The following is a 24123-nucleotide window of genomic DNA, read 5'->3' on the forward strand; positions in this document are numbered from 1 at the left end:
CATTCAAAACTTCTATTTTTGTACTCAAAAAATCATAGTAGATGTAGCTACACCACTGCTCTTGCATGAATTACTGTTTCCGCTTAAAGCATATATTGAATATAAAAGCTTACCGTGTTGCTTAAAAAGAAGTGACAGTCAATCTTCAATAGCAGATTTGAAATAAAAAATTCAGCCGTGGACTAATGCACAAATAGTGTTAGAGAAGCTCTCTCAAGTAGTGGTCAAATGTTCTACAGTCTCTAAGGCAGAGAATACTGGAGGAAAGAACATTAACATGGATTCAAGTCCTGAATCAACTCTGCAATCTTTCTGTGCCTTTGGAGGGGCCACTTATCTCTTCATTTGTAAAATGAACGTAATAAAATTACCTATCCCACATAATCCAAGGAATTGTATATGTAAATAGCAAATAAGGAAACATCGATAAAATAACCTGGTGAGCTAGGGGGTTATCATTTTAAAATCACTCAATATAATTTTTACTTTGGAGTGTTTCCTTGGCCATGGCTGCAGGCTCATAGGAAATCTTAAGATTGTGAGAAGGTCTGCATATGCAAACAACTATCAACATTCAGATGAACACGTGATGATCAAAGAGGCTAGGACTAAAATCTGGTCCCTCTGAAATAAAGTCACCTGGAGTTATGTTGGATTTCAGATGCTAATGAATGGAAACCCACAGTGAATTATAGAGACATGGAACTCTCAGGAGATGTGCCTAATGAGAACATCTACAGCTTCTCTTTCCACTTTCCTAGGGAAGAAGTAATTAAACTGCCTGGCGGACCAAGTCAGATATTTTGAGTGTGCATGTATGTTTTTGCATTGTTATTTCATATTATTTTTATTTTTAATTAGTATACAAGGAAAAAATAGCAACATGCTCACTTTTCAGCATGTAGTTCTAATAATTTGGTCGTTAATCTGCATGTAAAGTCATGTAACCACTACCACAACCACCCATAATAAATTTCCCTGAGCTTCTTTGTAGTCAACACTTTCTCTGACCCACTGCCCTTCATAACCACTAAACTGTTTTCTTCTACATAATTTTGCCTTTGCAAGAATGTCCCTAGCTAGAAACCGAGAATATGTAGTCCTTGATTCTGGCATCTTTCACTTAGCATAATTCAACTGAGGTCCATCCATACTGTTACATGTATCAATAGTGGAATTTTTTAATTGCAGAGTAGTATTACACAATATGAACTTTTTACATTGTGTTTTTCTTTCTTCAGTTGTGGACTTTTAGTGTTGTTTCCAGTGTTTAGTGATTACGAATAAAGCTGATCCAAACATTGGCTAAGTTTTTTGTGTGAACATAGGTTTTATTCCATTTAAGTAAATGTCTAGGAGTTGGATTGTTTGGTCATTTGGCAAGTATACTTAATTGAATAGAAAGTGCCAAACTGTTTATGGAAATGGCTCTATCAACTTCAATTTCCAACAACAAACACATTCTAATTTCTTCACATTTTTGCAGAAGTTGATATTTTAAAAATTTTAATTTAGAGATCTTGTGTCAAGATGCCAGTGTAGGCTGACTCCGAACTCACCTCATCCCACACACACAATTTTACAACTACTCTTGGAACAATTACCCCTGAGAGAGATCTGAAAACTGGATAAAAATAATCCCCACAACAAGGGACAGTGCTGACTGAGGGGCAAGAGGAAGAAATTCCTTTCTGGAGAGAAAAAAGCTACCTTCTAGCCACAGTGCATCATGGCTGGCTGGGAACAATCTTAAGGTATAAAGCCTTCCCTGGGGGATCAGAGTGGGGGAGCTTTACTACATTAAGCAGCTTTTGAACTCAGCACAATCAAGACAAGTGTCATAATATCTGGCATTGATGGCTATTAACAACAATGGGGAATACATCCAGAAAAGTTTTCAGACATAGGGGAAAAGAAAAGCCTGCTCTTTTAGGGCCCATGCACAAATTCATCCATTTCAGAAAGCAACCTAAAATCACCAGAAAGAAAGTTGCACAGTCCTTATGTGAAAAGAGACTCATTTGATAGGCTCTGGGTGCATCTTGGTGAGAGGTGGGACCTCCCCAAGCTGGGACCATCTCCCCAGGGATTGAGACATTGGCAGCAGCCATTATTGTGACCTACTACAGCCATGCTGACACTGACACTGGCAGATGCCATTGGAGTTCTTTCCATGGTCTGTTAGTGCAGGGGTCTGTTACACCAACTAGAGCACTGATTTAATCCAGCTCAGCCAGGGCAGGCAGCCTACCCTAGGGACTGGCCCCACCCAACAGCAAGCCCTTCGGCAACTTGTGGGCCCACATAGGCATGGTGCCTGGAACCTGTGCAGCTTGGTGAGTGAGTCTGACTCTATAGGGCAGGGCACTCATGAGGAGAGGGCCTGCCTTGATGGAGTGTGTGGGACCTCTGCAGCAGGGCAACCAGATCTGCTTCAGTGGGTCAGAGTGTGTGCACAGCCTTGTCAGCTGCAGTAGACTTGTGCTTCTCAAACAGCCACAGAGGGGATCAGCCCCACCTTCCAAAGCCTGAAAAAATTGGATACTCCCATGCCTGGGGCCAGCACCACTCAGCTGCACTCCTGAGAGAGCTGGCAACAGCCTTGCAGGCCAGAGGCCTACAGCAATTGTAAGCCCCTGAGCCTAGCAGACAGCCACACTGGGGGCCTACTCACTTAATAGAAAAACTGCAGCAGGAATATGCTATTAGACCTTGCAGCCAACTGTGCTGGGACTCCCCACACCCTATAAAGTGACTGAAGGCACCATAGCAGCCACACGCAGCTGAGCATTACAACCAGCCAGCCAGCCAGGGGGATAGCCTGGACTCCCTGGGCACCTGCAGCAAGAACAACCCAGCCACAACAGAAGGACACATGTAGCCCACACAGGGGATACTCCTAGAACATTTGGAACTGGTGACAAGAGGGAAGCACACTGCTGGGCCTCATAAGGCATCTCTTACACAAAGCCACCTCTCCAAGATCGGGAGACGTAGCTGAACTACCTAATACATAAATATAAGCACAGAGAAGGAGGCAAAATGAGCAGAAAAAGGAATATGTTCCAAATAAAGGAGTAGGACAAATCCTCAGAAAAAAAACTAAATGAAACAGAGATAAACAATGTACCTGACAAAGAGTACAAACTAATGTTCATAGGATGCTCTCTGATCTTGGGAGAAGAATAGATGAACTCAGGGAGAACTTCAATAAAGAATTGGAGAAAATATAAAAAAGAACCAATCAGAAATGAAGAATACAATACTGGAAGTGAAAAATTAACTAGAGGGACCCAATAGCAGAGTAAATGATACAGAAGAATGGATCAGCATGATGGACAAAAGACTAGAGGAAATCACCCAGTCTGAACAGAAAAAAGAAAAAGAATTAAAAAGAACGAGGATAGTCTAAGGGACCTCTGGAATGACATCAAGCACACTAACATTTGTATTATAGGTGTCCCAGAAGGAGAACAGAGAGACAAAGGGGCAGAGAATCTATTTGAAGAAATAATTGCTGAAAAGTTTCCTAACCTAAGGAAGGAAACAGACACCCATTTACAGGAAGCACAGAGAGCACCAAATGAGATAAACCCAATTAGGCCCACGTCAAGACACATTACAATAAAAATGTCAAGAATTAAAGATAAAGAGAGAATCCTAAAATATGCAAGAGAAAGACAACAAGTTACATACAAAGGAAACCCCATAATGCTATCAGCTGACTTCTCAGCAGAAACCTTACATGCTGGAAGGGAATGGCGCAATACATTTATAGTGCTGAAAGTAAAAAACCTACAACTGAGAATACTCTACCTGGCAAGGTTATTATTCAGAATGGAAGGAGAAATAAAGAGTTTCCCAGAGCAGCAAAAACTAAAGGAGCTTATCACCAAGAAACCAGCCTTACAAGAAATGCAAAAGAGACTTATTTAAGTGAAAAAGAGAAGACCACAAATAGGAATAATAAAATTATCATAAAAAAATAAAACAATAAAATCACTGGTAAAGGCGAATATACAGCAAAAGTAGCCAATCAGCCACCTATGAAGCTAATATGAAGGTCAAAGGACAAAACCACTAAAATTATCTGTTTCCATGACAAGAGAGTAACAGATATACACACACGCACAAAAAAGACGTTAGATATGATATCAAAGACATAAAACGTGGGGCTAGCCTAGTGGCATACTGGTTAAGTTCGCGTGCTCTGCTTCAATGGCCCAGGTTTTGCGTGTTTGGAACCTGGACGTGGACCTCCACACTGCTCATCAAGCCATGCTGTGGCAGCGTCCCACATACAAAATAGAGGAATATTGACACAGATGTTACCTCAGAGACAATCTTCCTCAGGCAAAAAGAGGAAGATTGGTAATAGATGTTAGCTCAAGGCCAGTCTTCCTCACCAAAAAAAAAAAAAAAAAACATAAAATGTGGGAGGAGGGGAGTAAAAGAAGGATAATCAACTCCAGGCAGTAGCCTGTCTACAAAAATTTGGGTCCCAGCTCCAACCTCTAAGATTCTGAAGTCTAATAACCTATCTCTTCACTTTGGTCCCAGTCCCAGAGATGGGCATTGATTCTTGCATTACTGTGTTACCTCAGTGTCCCCTTTATCCTTGTTTAGTTCTCCAATACTTGTTCAACAAAACAATGCCTCCTATTAATTTTTTTTGTTAAAGTAACTGGTCTAAGTATAATTAAAAATGTAAATATTTTATGTTTTCTCCCTACACTCTAATGGATATATAATTCTACCAGTAATTGGTGATTGTATTGTCTCCAGTTTGGGCTATTATGAATCATGCTGTTGTGAATGTTCTTGTACATGTCTTTTGGTGACTGTGTGCATATACCGAGAAATGGAATTGCTAGGTCATAGGGTATGTGTGTTCACTTTTAGCAGATACTGCCAAAAAGTTTTCAACGTGGTTGCACCAATAATTGCATTATTTTAAGGCATCCCCAGGATCTCACACCTGATTCTCAGAACTTTTAAAATTGAGAACAAAAGTCAATAAACTCTACACTATTATAATTTTAAAAAAAGGTAATATTTGCATATGTAACTATCCCTGTTTAAATTTATAAGTCCACATACCTCCTTTTACACCAGTGGAGATGAGAATGGGAGGAAAGCCATCTTCAGGAATAAAGTTCATTGAACTTCCAACAAGACTTCCAACCTGGGTTGTACTCCCAGAGAATAGAGAAATACCCATCTAGGAAAACCAAATCAGCTAAGTGAGCATTACAGAAAGTTCAAGACTTTGGCAGAATAATGTCAAGAATATAAGTAGGAATTTAAGTGAAAATTTGGAATTCATACTTTTTGAAAGATAACACAAGATACTCATTAACCTGTGGTTTCCCAAAGGACTGGGCTTATGCTATTAAAATGTTTCTAATTCTATAGTTTCTGCCTTTGGCATCATCATATCATAATAAAGAGAGAAGAGGACGTGTAGCTTGGGATAAAGCTCCCTTTACCCAGGTTTTTTTGCCATATAAGAAAAATATTTTTAAAAATTGCAATGGCAATAGAAACAAAATTGCAATATTATCTCATAACTTCTGAATTTTTAATGCCTTTGGGTCTACTTAAAATCTCATTTATATTGCTTTTTCAAATTAATGTTAAGGATAGTGGTGATGGTTGTACAACAATGGGAATGTACTTAATGCCACTAGATTGTGCACTTAAAATGGTTAAAGTGGTAAATTTTATGTTATGTATATTTTACCACAATAAAAAAGAGAAAAAATTAACTGAGAAAATACAGAAATTAAAATAGATCATTTTCCGCCTCCTATGCAATGAAATAAAACTTCAAGTTCACTTTTCTTTGCATTAATATTCATATATTTAATAAAATATAATGTTGCAAAACACATTTTGGGTGGAGTTAAGCCCACTTAATTAACAATTTACTGGAATATGCTCAAACATCTATTAAAAGGATGCTCTCCTCTCTACATTCTTCCTAACTTAAGTAGGCCGAGACATGCATTAGTTGTAGACAACAGACTGTAAAAAGAATTGATATGCCATTTCTGGGTGGATTGAAGCATATACATTACTTGCTTGTTACCTTTCTCCTGCCATGATAATTGAGAAGGCTTCATGTTTGAACAGGCATAGCTATAGATGGTGAAGCTTTCATCAGCCTTGAGTGATCACATAGAGGGGGTTCTCCAATTTGCCAGACACCTGTGTGATGGATATTTGGTAGCATAAGTGAGAAACATCTCTGTACGGGGCTGACTAATGGCCCCAAAACATATCAGGTCCTAAGCCCTGGAATCTGTAAATATTACCAATGGCTTTATAATGGTAATTAAGTTAAGGGTATTGAGATGTGAGATTTATTTGGATTATTTGGTGGGCACTAAATGTAATAATCAGTGTTCTTATAAGAGAGAGGCAGGACAAATGGCAGATCAGTGTATTTCAAGGGCCCATTCCTCTATTAAAACACTGAAAAATCAAGCAAACGCTCTCAGAATCAACTTCGTCAGAACTCCTGAAAATAGTTATAGGTTTACAAGTGAGTGCTGAATCAAGAGAAACAGGACCTAAACGTGGTATTTAAGGAAATCTCTGTCAAACTACTACCTGACCACAATCAAAATTGCAGAGACGTCAGAGATCACACTTGACAAAGAATAAAGTCTTTAAAATTATTTTAGAAAACTCACTAAACGAACAGCAAGTAACAAAAAAAAACTTTGGGAAGAGAGAAGAATCTGATTTTCATAGCGGTAAACCTATAATATTCAAAATGTCCAATTTTCAACAAAAATTAAGAGACATGCAAAGAAACAATAAAGTACATACCATTCATAGGAAAATAAAGAAATTGATGGAAACTCTCTCTGTATGAGTGCAGGTATTATTATTAGAAAACAAAGATTTTAAATAAGCTATCTTAAATATTGTTAAACAGCTTAAGTTATATTGGTAATATAATGAAAGGAAACCAGGAGAATGAATTTTCATTAAATAGGGAGTATCAATATAGGTAGGAATTTAAAAAGGAATGAGCTAGCATATCTGAAATTGAAATTGAAATTGAAAAGCACAATAAGTGAAATGAGAAATGCACTAGAGGAATTCAACGCTGATTTGAGTAGGGAAAAGAAAGAATCATTGAAATTAAAGATGAACTAATTGAAGTAATCCAAACTGAGGAGCATAAAGAAGGAATGAAGAAAAACTGAAAAGAGCCTAAGAGACATATTAGATGCCATCAAGTATGCCAACATATGCAAAATGGGATTTCCAGAAGAATAGGAGAGTTAAGGAAAAGGGCAGGAAGTTAGCTACATAGGTAAATATAAAAGCAAGTATTTTTTATTTTTAGTTTGTAACTCCTATTTCCCCTGTATGATTTTAAATACAGTGTATAAAACAATAATTATAAATCTATACTAATGGTACAAAATATATAAAGAGTTGTGACAATAACAACATGAAGTGGGAGGGAAGTAGTTACATAGAAGGGGAGTTTTTATATTATCAACAATACTTTGGCATTACTTTACATTACTATAAATTTAGTTGTTAATATAATGCCAGGATGATCACTAAGAAAAGTAATATGAAAATGAGAAAGGAATCAAAGGGTACACTAAAAAAGTCAATCAAATACAAAAGAAAGCAGTAATGGAAGAAGAACAAAAATTATAAGACATGTAGAAGACAAATAGCAAAATGGAAGACGTTCTTTCTTAGCAGTAATTACTTGAATGCAATTGGATTAAACTTTCCAACAAAAGAAAGTGATTGGCAGAATGTATAAGAAAACATGATTCAACTATACAGTGTCTACATGAAACCCACTTACATCCAAAGACACAAAATATGTGAAAGTGGAAGAATGGAAAAAGCTATTCCATGCAAATAGTAAGCAAAAGAGAGCTGGGCTGGCTATGCTAACATCAGACATTTTTCCAAAACAAACATAAAGACCATCTTTCCATTCTAATAGTAATTTTATAGCTAGTGTTCACGGAACTGCCAAACACCCAAAATTTTACTTTTTTTAATATGTCATCTTATTTAATTCTCACAATAATACTATAAAGTACATCTCATTATTGCCTTAATTTTGAAGATGGAAATATGAGGTTCAGGGGAGTTAGGTAAGGATTAATGACTCCTAGGTAGTAAATAGGAGGCTGATATGCACCTCATCCCAGAGCCCAAGCTCTATACAAATGCTTTGCCTTCTCTTCAGAATTGCCTCTGCTGGTTGTACGTGTCCCTATGGCTCCAGTTATCCTACTACATCTACCACGCACGTTTCTCAACTACTTCACTACAAAACCCAAACACTGAGTTTGGACCAATGGAGCCAATTGTAATCGTAAATTGAGTTAAATTTAATTTAATTTAAATACAATTAAGACCATTTGCCTAGAAACTACTCTGTGTGAGTTCAAAGTTTAGCTTGGGACAAACCATGGCTTGTCAATTAATATTCATTTATATACAAAAAATTACTCAACCTCTTGTGCATAATCATTTAAATGAATGTAATAATGAATCAAACTCATAATGTTCTTGAGAGGATATAATGAGTATACATTTAAAGCGTCTAGAATAGTCCCTGCCAGGTGACAAACGTAAATATATGCTTTTACTAGGCTTGGGAAAAGTGAATTGGCAAATATATTCATTTTGGACAAGTCATTGATCAACTTATTTAATTTTATATATGTAAGTTTACAGAAATAAATTTTTTAAAAATTGAGGAAATGATCCATGAAGATCCTACAGATTCAATGATATGTAAATCTATATATAATTAATGCACTGTTTTGTTGTCAAGCCCGTTTTTACCTGGATACTCTTGAAATGCACATTATTGCTATAAGGAAATAATAATTATTGTACGTACAATTTTCAATTTAAATTTCTTTGCTTATCACTCTGTTTCTATCTTCTCATAACCACAGAGCATTTTGTGATTCTCAACATTGATGAAGAACAGTACAGAAGTGACACAGTTCATCCTCCTAGGACTAATTAATGACCCAGAACTGCAGGTCTCCCTCTTTAGAATGTCCACCCTCATCTATCTCATCACTCTGATTGAGAATTATCATGTTGATTCTGTTGGACTCTCATCTCCACACTCCTATGTACTTTTTCCTCAGTAACCTGTCTCCGGTAGACTTGTGTTACTCTTCAGCTGTCACTCCCACAGTCATGACTGGCTTTATTACAGTAGACAAGGTCATCTCCTACAATGCATGTGCTACTCAGGTGTTCTTTTTTGCAGCATTTGCCACTGTAGAAAATTACTTTTTGGCCTCAATGGCCTATGACAGCTACGCAGCAGTGTGCAACCCCTACATTACACCACCACCATGACAACAGATGTGTGTGCAAGTCTGGTCATAGGCTCCTATATCTGTAATTTCCCAAATGCCTCCATCCACATAGGAGACACATTCAGTCTTTCTTTCTGTGGGTCCAACGTGGTCCATCACTTTTTCTGTGATATTCCAACAGTCATGGCTCTGTCTTGCTCCGATAGGCATGTGAGTGAGCTGGTTCTTGTTTATGTAGCCAGCTTCAATGTCTTTTTTGCTCTCCTGATTATCTAGATATCCTACCTATTCACATTTATCACCATCCTAAAGATGTACTCATCTGCAGTATACCAGGAGGCTTTATCAACATGTACCTCCCTCTTCACTGCAGTCTCTGTCTTCTATGGAATTATCATCTTCCTGTACTTACAGCCCAGCTCCAGTCATTCCATGGACACAGACAAAATAACATCTGCGTTCTACAGTATGATCATCCCCATGCTCAACCCTGTGGTCTACAGCTTGAGACACAAGGAGCTCAACAGTACATTCACAAAGGTTGTTTTAGAGGCTAAATTGTCTTTAGGACTACAATTTTTAACATTGTACATGTGCATTAACCTAGTTTCATTAAGGCCACAGCGAAATTAGTTTCCTAAAGTGATATTCTTACTTATTCAAAAGTCTCTTGCCCTGAAAAAAGGAAATATTATGACCAGAAATATAACACCTAAACAAGAAGGCTAAGACGTCTTGGGGCCTGCTTGTCTAAAACCTTATTAGGGATATTAGTTTATTCGCTTGTTCTACATGCATTTTTTCTACCACATCGATACAAATACATGTAAAATAGGGGCACAAATGAGACCATGAACAAAGTGCATGTATGTGCCCCATGAGGATACATACTCATTGGAGTGGGAAATTTGCCAGAATTAAGTGGAATCATGCAAATTTTCAATAATAATAATAATTTAAATATTTAATTCATGTATTAGAATATAAATTTGTCTATTTTTTTTATTTAGTTGAATGCTATTCTAAGACTCCTAATTTGAGAATAAAAGTGATATACTATTAAATAAAATTTTGTGCTTTTTCGGGGCACATTTTTTCAAGAGATACATATATAGCATCTTGAATTAATATTTCTGTCTTGACTGAGTCATTTTATAGAACCATCATGCTCGTATTACAATTTTCAAAAGGATACTATAGCCAGAGTATAAGAAAAATGGAGGAATAATAAAAATATTTTTCGATTTCTTCAAATGTTACTACCAACTTTCACACTATTGAAAAACTCACTGAAAACCAATAATGTTGTATATTTTGCTTCTGGCAATACTTTGAAATTGTTAATGTTGGTATTTCATGTTTACTTTTATTGATTTAAATTGTCTTTTGTTACTCCCTCATTCTTCTCTTTTTTTAAATTTTTTTAAATTTTTTGTTTATTGCAGTAACATTGGTTTATAACATTGTATAAATTTCAAGTGTACATCATTATACTTCTATTTCTGTAACAAAAGGAATAAAATACCTAGGAATAAACTTAACCAAAGAGGTGAAAGAGCTGTACACGGAAAACTATAAAACATTGCTGAAAGAAATTGAAGAAGACACAAAGAAATGGAAAGATATTCCGTGCTCTTGGATTGGAAGAATTAACATAGTTAAGATGTCCATACTTCCTAAAGCCATCTGTAGATTCAATGCAATCCCTATCAAAGTTCCAACAACATTTTTCACAGAAATAGAACAAAGAATCCTAAAATTTATATGGAACAACAAAAGACCCCGAACAGCTAAAGGAATCCTGAGAAAAAAGAACAAAGCTGGAGGTATCACACTCCCTGATTTCAAAATATACTACAAAGCTATAGTAACCAAAACAGCATGGTACTGGCACAAAAACAGACACACAGATCAATGGAATAGAATCGAAAGCCCAGAAATAAACCCACACATCTATGGACAGCTACTCCCCCGTTCTTTTACCCTACTTCATTCACACTGATTTTCTTCCCATTTCTTCATAATCTGACAAACTCCAAACATGTTCCTGCTGCAGGGTGTTTGCACTTGCTCTTCCCTGTGTGGAATGTTCCTTATTCCATTATGGTCTTTGGTTAAATGTATGCTATGATAGGTTTCTTTCCTGACCACCTTTATAAAATAGTCACTCTTTACTAGCCATGCACACTAGCCTTTCAGTCTGTGTTATTCTTCATAGTCCTTATGAACCATCATCTACTGTAAATTTATTTGTTCACTTATTTGTTATCTATCTTCCCCAACTAGAATTTAAACTCTGTGAAAGCAGTGGCTTTATCTTTGTTTGCAACAGGATCCTCAGTAGATGCATGAGTGTCTATTTCATAGTAGAGTCTCAATAAATATTTGTTAAATGAATGAGTAAAATAATTAAACTTTGAGTCCAACTGTATCAATATGTTGAATCTTTAAACCATTGATGATTATAGTGTATCATCCATAATGTAAACCTTCTAGATAGATGCATCGTGCATTTCAAGAAGCACAGCTGACTTTCTGCCTTGCAGAAATATTTTTACCTACATTCTCACTCACTGCTTACACTCCAGTGTTTGGACACAATGATTTCCTGGATTCCATAATCAAGAGAATCATCTGAAACTATTTCATAATTTTTACTTAGAAGTGATGTCTCATTAACTGGCAAGTAATAGATCAAATAAATACTATTTAGTAAATCATAAAAAGACATTAAATATCAGATTATTTAAAGGTTTAGTATCTTATTTTTGAAAATTACTTCGTACATATGAAATATAATTTAAAAGATTCTAAATATCTATATAGAATATAAACATGAAGATATCTGTCAATAACAAAGATAATGTGCTTTCAATATGCTGGTATAATGCACAATCCTTGTGCTTTTAATTTTGATCCTCGGGGAGCTCCATGCTATACAAAAACTACCCACATAAATGTGTACCCTTGTCTAATTTGTTATCTCTATACGATAAGATGCTTCACTATTTCAATATTTGTAAGATTATGCCTGACTATGCTAATATTCTCATGCTGGAATTAAGGGGCAGTGTAATATAACACAAATACTCACTTTTACCTTTATGGTGATGTTTCTCCTTTGGGAACCATTTCTAATTATTATCTTAAATAATTATTTAATTTTAGAATTATTTGAGAGTTATAGAAGATTTTCAAAGACAGTGTAGAATGTTCAATGTAACCTTGTGGCAGTCTGCAAAAGATCATCCTAATTCCTGGAATGTTCCAGTGTTAACTTATGGCCTAAAAGGACTGTAAAGATATGATTAAACTAAGGATTTTATCTGAGACTATCTGTGTGGACCATAAAGTCATTCCCATGTATACTTATAAGAAGAAACTAGAGATATTTGACCACAGATAAAGAAGGAGTAGGCAACGTGACCTCAGAAGAAGAGATTGAAATGATGTGACCACAAACCATGGAAGGCCAGCAGCCGCCAGAAGATGGAAGAGGCAAGAAACAGATTGTCCTTTAGGGTCTATGGAGGGAGCATGGCTCTTCCAACACACTGATTTTTGTCCAAGGAAACTGATTGTGCATTTTTGGATTCCAGACTGTGAAAGAATAAATATGTGTTGTTTAAGCTTCCAAGTTTGTGGTAATTTGTTATAGCAGCTCTAAGAAACTAACAAAATTCTCGCCTAATTTTCCTTGGCATGTAATCTTGTAATACTATGGTACATTTGTAAAACTAAGAAACCTAGATTGGTACAATATTATTTGTTAAATTTCAGATTTTATTCAGATTTCATTCGTTTTTCCACTAATATTCTTTTCCTCTTCCTGCATTTAGTTGTCATGTCTCCTTAATCTTTTTTAGTCTGTGACAAGCTCTCTGTCTTTCTCTGTTTTTGATGACCTTGACTGTTTTGAGGAGTACTAGTCAGGTATTTCATAGAATGTCCTTCAACTGTGATTTTCTGATGTTCTCTCATGATTAGAATGAGGTTATAGTTTTTAGAGAGTAATAACACTAAGGTGAAGTGTTCTTCTTGTCACATCATAGCAATGGTACATGCTGTCAACATGAATTATCACTGACGATGTTAACCTTGATCACAAGTGCTAGATAAAGCTTGCAAGTTTTCTCCCTTTTGTAGAATTACTTTTCCCTCCTTTTTCTATACTTTATTCTTAGAAATAAGTCACTAAGCCCAGCTCGCACTTTAGATGGTGGAGAACTAAGCTCCATCACCTGAAGAGGGCAATATTTAAATAACTTATTTGGAGTTTTCCTGTTACCAAGATTTGTCTCTTTTCCCTCAATTATTTATTTACTCAATTATTTATTTATATTAATATGTTCTAATTTATTTATTTTATTTTATGGGTAATAACCAATATTAGGTTACTTATTTTTTTGCTCAAATTTTTCCACTGCCCCCATTCAAAGCTCTTTCAGTTTGCTTCTCTGTCCCTTTGACATAGCTTCATCTTTTTGTTTTCTGAGCACTTCCTTACTTTATGGTACTGCACAATGCTCTAGGATCAACTTGTATTTTCCCTACTCCTATCACAGAATTGACTATTTCTACAAAGAGCTCTCCTTTCTTTTATTAAAGAATGGTATTTTAAAGCCAAGATTTGGATGCTGAGTGTACTTGCTGATAGTGGAGTGTTGCCTCTAGGCCGTCTTGTCAACAGAAGTAGGAGGTACATATCTATGTAGTCTGTGTATATTCATAATAATACTTATTTCTATACCTGTCCATCATATCTATGTTAAGTTAAACATGAGTGCATACTGCTGTCTCTAACTTTAATCTATTTCATCCCAACTTTCCCCCTTTCTTATCTGTGTCTTTCATAACTGATAGTGAGAAACTTGGCTCTCAACAATCCCTGTTCATTAGTTTATTGGTGTGATTCCAGTTTACAAGTAAAGCAGAGTTCCATAATTGTTAATCTATACACCTGTGAGAAACAACTTTAGTAACTAAAGTATAGTATATTTTTTATAGTTTTTTTATTTTTAGCCTTGCAGTTTGCAATGAACACACTGTTTTGCAACATTACTTAGGTCAGCTCATTTTTTCCTAAATCCTTTCAGTGAAGTCAAGTTATACATTTGTAGTACAATTAGATTTTTTTTAATAGTCTGTGTTCACTCCTGGGATTCTCCTGTGCTCCTGGCTGATTCTTTATAATTTGTATATATTAGTTTTCACTCTTTGCTATGTATAGTTCTATGGGTTTTAACAAATGCAGAGTCATGTGTCCACCAGCCTGGCATCATGGAGAATACTTGTATCATGCTAAAATTTCCCTTTCCTCTTTTTTATAGACAATCACTTCTTACTCCCCCAACTCATGGAAATCATTGAGGGTTTTTCATCCCTATGTTATATGACTGGAATCACACAATATGGAGACTTTAGGTCTTGTTTCTTTCATGTTAAAGTCCACTTTAGATTAGTCGTATTGATGTGTAAACCAATAATATTCTATTTTATCACTGAATATTCTTCCAGTTTAGTGATGCAACACAGTTCGCTTCACCATTCTCTTTCAGAAGTGCCCTTGGTTGCTTCTGTTTGGCAATTCTTAATCTAGAAGATTTTTCACTAACATCAGGAACAATGCAATGGTGTCCCTTGCATCTCTCCTTTTCAACATTGTAGTGGACGTCCTAGCTAATTCAATAAGACAAGAAAGAGATATAAAAGGGAGAAAAATTAGGAAGGAAGAAATAAATACTGTCTTTGTTCACAGAAGACATGATAACATACATAAAAAATCCGAAAGAATAGACCAAAAAACCTCATAGGACTATAAGTGATTATAGCAAAGTTGTAGGAATGCAAGGTTAATATAGAAAACTCTATTGTTTCCTATAAACTGGCAGTGAACAAGTGGAATTTGAAATTAAAAACACAAGGCCTTTTATATTAACACCCCAAAAATGAAATAGTTATAAATCTGGAAAGATATATACAAGATCTAATGAGGAAAACTACAAAACTCTGATGCTGATGAACAAACCAAAAAAGAACTAAATAAATGGAGAGATATTCCATGCTCATGGATAGGAAGACTCAATATTGTCAAGATTTCAGTTCTTCTTTTCTTTATCTACAGATTCATTGCAGTCTCAAACAAAATCCCAGCAAGTTATTTTGTGTATATCGACAAATTGATTCTAAAGTTTATGTGGAGAGGTAAAAGACCCAGAATAGCCAACACAATATTGAAAGAAAAGAATAAAGTTGGAGGACTGACACAACTCAACTTCAAGACTTACAATAAAGTTACAATAATCAAGATAGTGTGGTATTGGCAAAGATTCCAATAGATAATCAGAACTGAAAAGAGAGCCCAAAAATACATCTACATAAATGTACGCAACTGATCTTTGACAAAGGAGCAAAGGCAATACAATGGACCTAAGATAATCTTTTCAAGAAATGATGCTGAAATAACTGGACACTGACATGTAAAAAAGTAAATCTAGACACAGTCCTGTCCTCCTACACAAAAGTTAACTCAAAATGGATCATAGACCTAAATTCAAAATACAAAATTATAAAACTCCTATGCAATAAAATAGAAAAAACCTAGATGGCCGTAGGTACAGTGATAACTTTTTAGATACAACACAAAAGACACAATCCATGAAAGAAATAATTGATAAGCTGGACTTGCTTACAATTAAAAACTTCTGCTTTATGAAGGATACTGTCAAGAGAATAAGAATACAAGCCACAAACTTGGCAAAAATATTTGCAAAAGGCACATCTGATAAAGGAGTGTTATCTAAATACACAAAGAACTCTTAAAAGTCAACAATAAGAAAACAACCTGATTAAAAAAGAGAGACAAAGACCTTAACAGATACCTCACCAAAAAAGATATATAGAAGGCAAATAAGCATATGGAAAGATACTGAACATTGTATGTCATCAGGGAAATGTAAGCTAAAACGTCAATGAGATAACACTACACATCTATTATATGCCCCAAATCTGGAACTCTAACAATATCAAACGCTGGTGAGGAAATGGAACAACAGGAACTTTCATTCATTGCTAGTGGGAATGCAAATTGGTACAGCTACTTTGGAAGTCAGTTTGTTGGCTTCATATAAACTAAACATACTTTTACCATACTATCCTTCGATTGCTCCTTGGTATTTACTCAAAGGTGTTGAAAATGTATGTCCATTCAAAAATTTTCACATGGATGTTTAGAACTGCTTTGTTCATAATTGCTAAGTCTTGGAAGCAACCAAGATGTCCTTCAGTAGGTGAATAGATTGATAAACTGATACATCCAGACAATGGAATATTGTCCAACACTAAAAAGAAATGAGCTATCAAGCCATGAAGACACAGAGGAAACTTAAATGCATATTACTACATGAAAGAAGCCAATCTGAAAACGTTACATAGTGTATAATTCTAACCATATCCCATTCTGGAAAATGTAAAACTATGTAGATAGTAAACAGCTCAGTGGTTGCCAGAGGTCAAGGGAGGAGAGGGATGAATAGGTGGAGCACAGAGAATTTTTAGGTCAATGAAAATCATCTGTATGATACTATAATAATGGATACAATTCATTATACCTTTGTCCAAAATCATAGAAGATACAAAACCAAGGGAGAAACCTAAGGTAAACTATGGACTTTGGCTGATTGTGGTGTGTCATTGCAGGTGCATCAGTTGTAAATGTACCACTCTGGTGGGGGATCTTGATAATGGCATAGGTTACACACGTGTAGGAGCAGGGGATATATAGGAAATCTCTATACTTTCCTCTAAATTCTGCTGTGAACTTAAAATTTCTCATTAAAAAGCTACATATATGATATTTATAATATAAAAATATAATAAAATATAAATAAAATTTAAAATATAATAAAATAATATATTTTATATAAAGTATTTTATCAATCAATAGAAGTTAGAACTTAAAAATATTCAAAATACAGCTTAGAGAGCAAAGAAAGAAAAACACGAAAGACAATTTAAGAAGCAGGCTGAATAAATTGAGAAACTCCAACATACTGTTGTATGAACTCCGTAAGGAAAGAATACAGAGAACAGGACAAAATAAATTTTCAAACAGAAAATGTTGCAAAATTTGCAACTTGAAGAAATTTAAGCCCCATTTGAAGAATCACACTAATTTCTGAGAAACACATTTACACTTTTTGTATTAGATCATATTGTTGTGCAAGTGGGAAAAAAAGGATGAGGACAAACTTTTACCATACCAGAGAAAGAAACAAAGTGATAATAATCAGACTTGCATCAGACTTATTAGAAAAAAGGAAAAAAAGTCAGCAGGAAGTAGACACATATCTTAAAAAGGCTGAGGCAAAATAAATATTCCATATTTCTATAGCCAGATAAACTACTATTTGAATGAGATGATGAATCAAGACATTATCAGATATACAAAAATCAAAAGTTAATTTGCTCTCCACATCTGCAGGAGTGAAAGTGTTTCAGTAAGAGAGAAGAGATGCAATATACCAGATTGAGGAATTTGGAAGAAGGAATAGAGCATATTTTGTTCTTTTACTTTTCTCTTTCTCTTTTGGTCTTGCTTATCTGCAGCAAGGGTGTCTTTCGTCATTCTGTCCTTCTCTCTTTGTGTGATAAGGATAATGGGACGGGATCTGCCCTGCCTGTGTGAAGGAGACATCTATAATCAAGGATACATATTAGATGAGATTCCCCAGAAGCAGACCTCTGGAATCAGTGACTTGAATTCAAGTAGTTCAGGTGAGAGTTAACAGCAGAAAGCACTGATAGGATAGTGGGAAATGGAGACAAGGAAAGGAAGGAGGCCAATACATGGTTTCATTAGTAAGTAGGTAATATCTGTGCACAACTGAGGCTCAATTGTACTGGAAACAATGTGTAAAATATGACTAGAGTTGTACCACCTGAAAGAAGGGGAATCTGGGGTATTTTTCATTCTACTTTTCTGACATTTAATGGTGGTTGCCACCAGATACATTAAATGGCCCACACACAGCTAAACATACTCTTGCAGTAAAATAAGCCCTCAGTCTAAAAGTTGTAGACTTTTTTTTTTTTTCATGGTGAGCATTGGTCTGCATAGGGACAATTAGCACCAAGGAGAGTTATGTAGAGTGCTATCAGCATTGGTCACAGGAGGGTAATTTGGAGGAGAAAAGAAGCCCGTCTGCCTGCAGATCTGAACAGCACTTTTGAACTGACTAATCAGAATTAAGGCAAAATTTAATCTCCATTTCTCTGGACACATATGTCATATTTTTCTATTTTTTATAAACTCAAGAGAAAATATGTATATTATTTATAAATTTCTTAAAATTTCTAGTAGCCTAATGTTCAGTTATAACACTTAAAATAATGGAAAGGAGAAAAACATAATAAAAATTGTGGCAGATAGAAAACAATTTTTAGAAATGTATTTCAAATATCAAAAATCACAATAAATGCAAATTAGTTAAACAAAACCACTTTTTACATATATAAAAAGCACCTTAATTTTAAAAGTGGGGTAAAAATAGAAAACACAGCAAGACCACAAATACATATGCTACCCAACATATCAAACTATGTCCCTGCACACAGTTTAATTGTTTTTTGCCTGTATAAGTGGGATGAGAAGTGATTGCTCTCACAGGGGCTCAGTTCTCCTGAGAATTCCACGCCTGTACAATTTTCTCTTTGTTCTCATTATTAGACTTCAAAATCTCATCATGACTCTGCATGATATTATTTTAAAAGGACCAAACTGAGCAGAGCCAATTTTGTCATCATTTATTGAAATGATATATACTTTTAGTATACACCAGCTTCTCCCCAAACTGATATTTGCAGTGAATTTGCAACCACAGGTAGAGAAAACACCCTAAGATAAAAATTAAATTGATTTATGTTGAAAAGTTAAACGCTGACTCAAGTCTTTTAATATCTACCCTCATTTGCTATTCACAGATACAATTCTGTAAGGTATGTGGAAGATACAATAATTTTATTATCTCTGTATCACAAGGAAACTGAGATCAGTAGATGATAAATAACTTTCCGAGTAAACAGAAAAATCCATGATGAAGGCAATACTTAGAGCCTGGCTTCCTAGCTCCATGTTAATGATCTTTTCTCCATCTCTTCATGCTTCAGGGACCTTGGAAACTTTTGACCAGTATATGAGAGAGAATTTCTCCTATATTATTTACACCTTCTTCTATGGATGAATATCTGATTTAAGACTCATAGTTCTGGATTGTCCTTCCCTTCTTTTCAAGAGCAAGGTAAGTTTCTATATTCAACATACACCTTTAGTGAAAAATGTAATTGATGCATAAGCAGTGGGAAAACTTCATCTTCTATGAGTGTTTGAGCTCATATCTGGTTGTTTGAACACTTTTTCTGAAGCATTGGCATAAGTACAGCATTCAAATGCAAAACATATTAACCAGCAGAAAGTAGACTTCATATTTATGAAATTCCATGCTGTTTTCCTTAAAAGGACAGCAAAAATCTGTGATAGGTGATACTTTGATTGAGTAGGTGGTAAATTCCTCCTGTTTATTGTGTGTTGACTTGTCTTTGAAGGGACTGCTAACCGGAGTGAAATAATACTCTATACTCCAGAAGGATCATAAAGAAGCTACCAAGATCCTTACTCTATTTTCACTATCATTTCACTATCATTTCCCCACAAACCTTTCTTTACTTGCTGATTGAGAAAATCTGACAATGCAGTGACAAAAGGAACAGGTATTGGGATCGGGTAGACATGAATTTGTATGTTAAACATCTGATATTAGGTGTGGAATTTTAACAAAGCACATAACCTCTCAATTTCTTAACTGTAAATTGGAATACGTGTGCATATAAAATATATATCCTTTCCTCCTCTTCTATTTCTACTTATCTACCTATCTACCCATCTATCATTCATCAGTATAATCTATTATCTACATATCTATCTCTCCACTTATGACACAAACTACATATAAGCAGTAAGTCTAAGCCTTTACTAGCCTCAGGATATCTATTAGTCATCACAGAACATAGCAATTGATATATGTTTGTGTATATATAGATGTCTATATACATGTCTGTCAGTTGTCGTACTATAGCTGTTGCATATTGCTGTGTTGCTGAAAGCTATGCCACCGATATTTCAAATACCAGCAGGGTCAACTATGGTGGAAAGCTTTCAGCAGACCTTCTAGACTAAGACAGACTAAGAAGCAGGAACTTTCCAAACATTTATTAAAAAACTGGTCATGAGGGGCCGGCCCGGTGGCGCAAGCGGTTAAGTGCGCGCGCTCCGCTGCGGCGGCCCGGGGTTCGCTGGTTCGGATCCCGGGCGCGCACCGACGCACTGCTTGGTAAGCCATGCTGTGGCGGCGTCCCATATAAAGTGGAGGAAGATAGGCACAGATGTTAGCCCAGGGCCGTCTTCCTCAGCGAAAAAAAGAGGAGGATTGGCGGATGTTAGCTCAGGGCTGATCTCCTCACAAAAAAAAAAAAAAAAAAAAACTGGTCATGAAAACACTATGAATAGCAGCAGAACATTGTCTAATGTAGTGTCAGAAGATGAGAGGATGGCACAAAAATACCAGGCAGGATTCCACTCTGCTGTACACAGCGTCACTAGGAATTGGAATCCACTTGATAGCACTAAAAACAAATATATACATAAAACTTATATTATTATATGGTGACATGTTGACAAACACAAATAATTTAAGGGTCAGACATGTATAATAATGTGTTTAGGGCCCAGGAGGAAGATGGTAGAGAATAATGGTTACCAAAGAATGGATATTTTACAAGATTTCAATCGAAAATACCAGTATTTGTGCTTTCTCATTAATAGATCTGCAGATTAGTATCAACCCACCAACTATGAATTTTCATCCCTGAATACCTGACTATCTTTGATCCAGCTAAGTGTCAATAGAAATGGCTGTAAAAATGAGTCTTTAGACTCACCCAGCTAAGTGTTGATAGGAATGACAGTAAAAATGAGTTCTTAGACTCATTCTATCTTAATAGAAGAGGAGTACTTCAACACAAGCTAAAATGTGGATCTCAGGAAAAGTATTAAGAAAAAGAGGACTTGAAGATCCCTGCGTTCTCATGCAAAATCATTGACACTCCATGAAGATAGAGTGAGAAATATGGGAAAATAAAAAATATCTGAGTAGACAGTATTTAGGAAAAGATAATTGAAAGATTAAGGCAACTACTTTAAAACTCACCCATTTGCATCTGTCACCTCCTTTTCCTAAACCAACATAGAGACCATCACCCTATACTCATAATAATATTATAACTAAACACATTGTGCTGTTTTTATGCATCATTTCTTTTAACTCTTACAATAATCACTTGAGGTAGGTCCCAACACCGCCTTCATTTTAATAATGGATAAGATGAGACCCAGATACATTAATTTAGGACCAGTTTCTCCCAGGTAGTAAATGGTAGGGCTGACACGTGAATGCATACGCAAGTCTTCTCAGAGCCAAAGCTTTTACATCCAATGCTTTACCTTCTCTTCAAAAGTGGCTTTGTTGGTTGTACATGCCTCTAATGCCACATTTAGCCCACTGCAGGTACTATGCATTTATTTGTGAATTACTCACCTATGCTACTCCATGCATTAAGTTCAGTGCAATAGAGACAATTAAATGTGAGTTGAATAAAATTAAAATCAACTCAAATTCATTAACAGCATTTAAGTTGGGAACCACTCTGATTGGGTCTAAACCTTGGCTTTGTCCATTAATACATGTGTAATTTTGAATAAATTACTCAATATCTCTGTTGCCAAGTTACCAGATATTTAAATGGGAAAAATAACTAATCAATCTAATAGGGTTGATAAGAGGATTAAATGAACATATGCATATAAATCACCTGGCATGTGAACACTATGGAAGTGTAAGCTGTTAGAAGACTCAAAACATCTGATTTAGGAAGTGGATTGATTCCAGGCACCTGAACTTGGACAACTCATTATCTCTTCCTGGAGCTCACTTGACTCATACACAAAATCAAGAAGTTGGGAAAGTGATCCATAAAGACCCTTCATCTTCAAAAGTCTGTTACTATTTAGATAAGTATCACTAAGTTGTGTTTGTCATGCCCATGCTTTAGAAATGGAGAATATTGAAGAATAAATTATTACTATCATAAAATAATGCTTGTACATTTCAATTTCTGTGCAACTGTTTTTTGTTCATCAGTGTATTCCTTTACTTCTTTTTGCTATACAGCATCTCATGATTCTCAAATCACATCCATGGAGGATAATACAGAGGTGAAAGAATTTGTCTTGCTAGGACTAACCAATGCCCCAGAACTGCAGTTTCCACTCTTTATAATATTCACCCTCATCTACCTCATCACTCTGATTGGGAACCTGGCGATGATCATGTTGACCCTGCTGGACTCTCATCTCCACACTCCCATGTACTTTTTCCTCAGTAACTTGTCTTTAGTGGACTTTGGTTACTCCTCAACAGTCACTCCAAAGGTGATGTCTGGGTTCCTTATAGGAGACAAGGTCATCTCCTACAATGCATGTGCTGCTCAGATGTTCTTTTTCTCAGTCTTTGCCACTGTGGAAAATTACCTCTTGGCCTCTATGACCTATGACCGCCATGCAGCAGTGTGTAAACCCCTACATTATGCCACCACCATGACGATAAGTGTGTGTGCTCGTCTGGCCATAGGCTCTTATGTCTTTGGTTTTCTGAATGCTGCTATTCACATTGGAGACACATTCTGTCTCTCTTTTTGTATGCCCAATGTGGTTGATCACTTTTTCTGTGATATTCCAGCAGTCATGGTTCTGTCTTGCTCTGATAGGTATGTAAGTGAGCTGGTTGTTCTTTATGTAGCCAGCTTCAATGTCCTTTTCGCTCTCCTGATTGTCATCATATCTTATATTTTCATATTTATCACCATCCTAAAAATGCACTCAGCTGTAGGATATCAGAAGGCTTTATCCACCTGTGTCTCCCACATCATTGCAGTCTCCATCTTCTACGGGACTATTATCTTCATGTACTCCCAGCCCAGCTCCAGTCATTCCATGGACATAGACAAAATTGCATCTGTGTTTTACACTATGTTCATCCCCATGCTGAACCCTATGGTCTATAGTCTGAGGAACAAAGAGGTCAAGAATGCATTCAAGAAGGTTAGTGACAAAGCAAAATATTCTCTGGGTTCAGTCTTTTAATGATGTAGAATCCACAAAAGTTATTTCCTCCCTCTTAGATCTACTCCATGTCATAACTCAATGTTCATGGCCATGTAGGGTAGCAGAACATAAAATTTTATCTAATATTATTTATTTCTTTAGTTTGGGGAACAGGTCCAAGCATCCAAAATGCAAAAAAATATCATAACTATTTTTAATAAAATTTATTTAATAAAGTATATGTGGTTTGGGGGAACATTTTATCCAGATATAAATAATTATAGCATCTTAATAAATTAATGTTTCAGTCATTACTGAGTGTTTTGGTAAGAGAAAGAATGTGACAATTTCTAAAAGATAAATGCCATATTAGATAAAAGTGGGGAGAATATTAAGTCATTTTTTTGCCTTAAGCTTATGACTAACAACTCTTCACATTATGTTAAAAATAACACACTGATATTAATAGTGATATTTTCTTTTTTTAGCAGAAATGCTCTGAAATATTACTTCCACTGTTGATGCTTTAGTTGAGCTATATCATGTCTAATCACTCTCCTATCCATTCAC

At 35.7% G+C, this 24123-nt stretch overlaps 1 protein-coding gene and 1 pseudogene across 1 annotated transcript; both read left to right on the plus strand.

The window, feature by feature from the left end:
- Nucleotides 1-8984: 8984 nt before the first annotated feature.
- On the plus strand, nucleotides 8985-9971 carry LOC131395331 (olfactory receptor 5B3-like; annotated as a pseudogene).
- A 12673-nt stretch (nucleotides 9972-22644) lies between these two features.
- LOC131395580 (olfactory receptor 5B3-like) lies at nucleotides 22645-23592 on the plus strand. The gene has a single exon (XM_058527437.1). It carries the CDS (start codon nucleotides 22648-22650, stop codon nucleotides 23590-23592), a length of 945 nt encoding a protein of 314 aa, XP_058383420.1. The 5' UTR covers nucleotides 22645-22647.
- Nucleotides 23593-24123: the final 531 nt, after the last annotated feature.

Source organism: Diceros bicornis, chromosome 31 (assembly GCF_020826845.1).
Source record: "Diceros bicornis minor isolate mBicDic1 chromosome 31, mDicBic1.mat.cur, whole genome shotgun sequence".
Classification (NCBI taxonomy): Eukaryota; Metazoa; Chordata; class Mammalia; order Perissodactyla; family Rhinocerotidae; genus Diceros; species Diceros bicornis.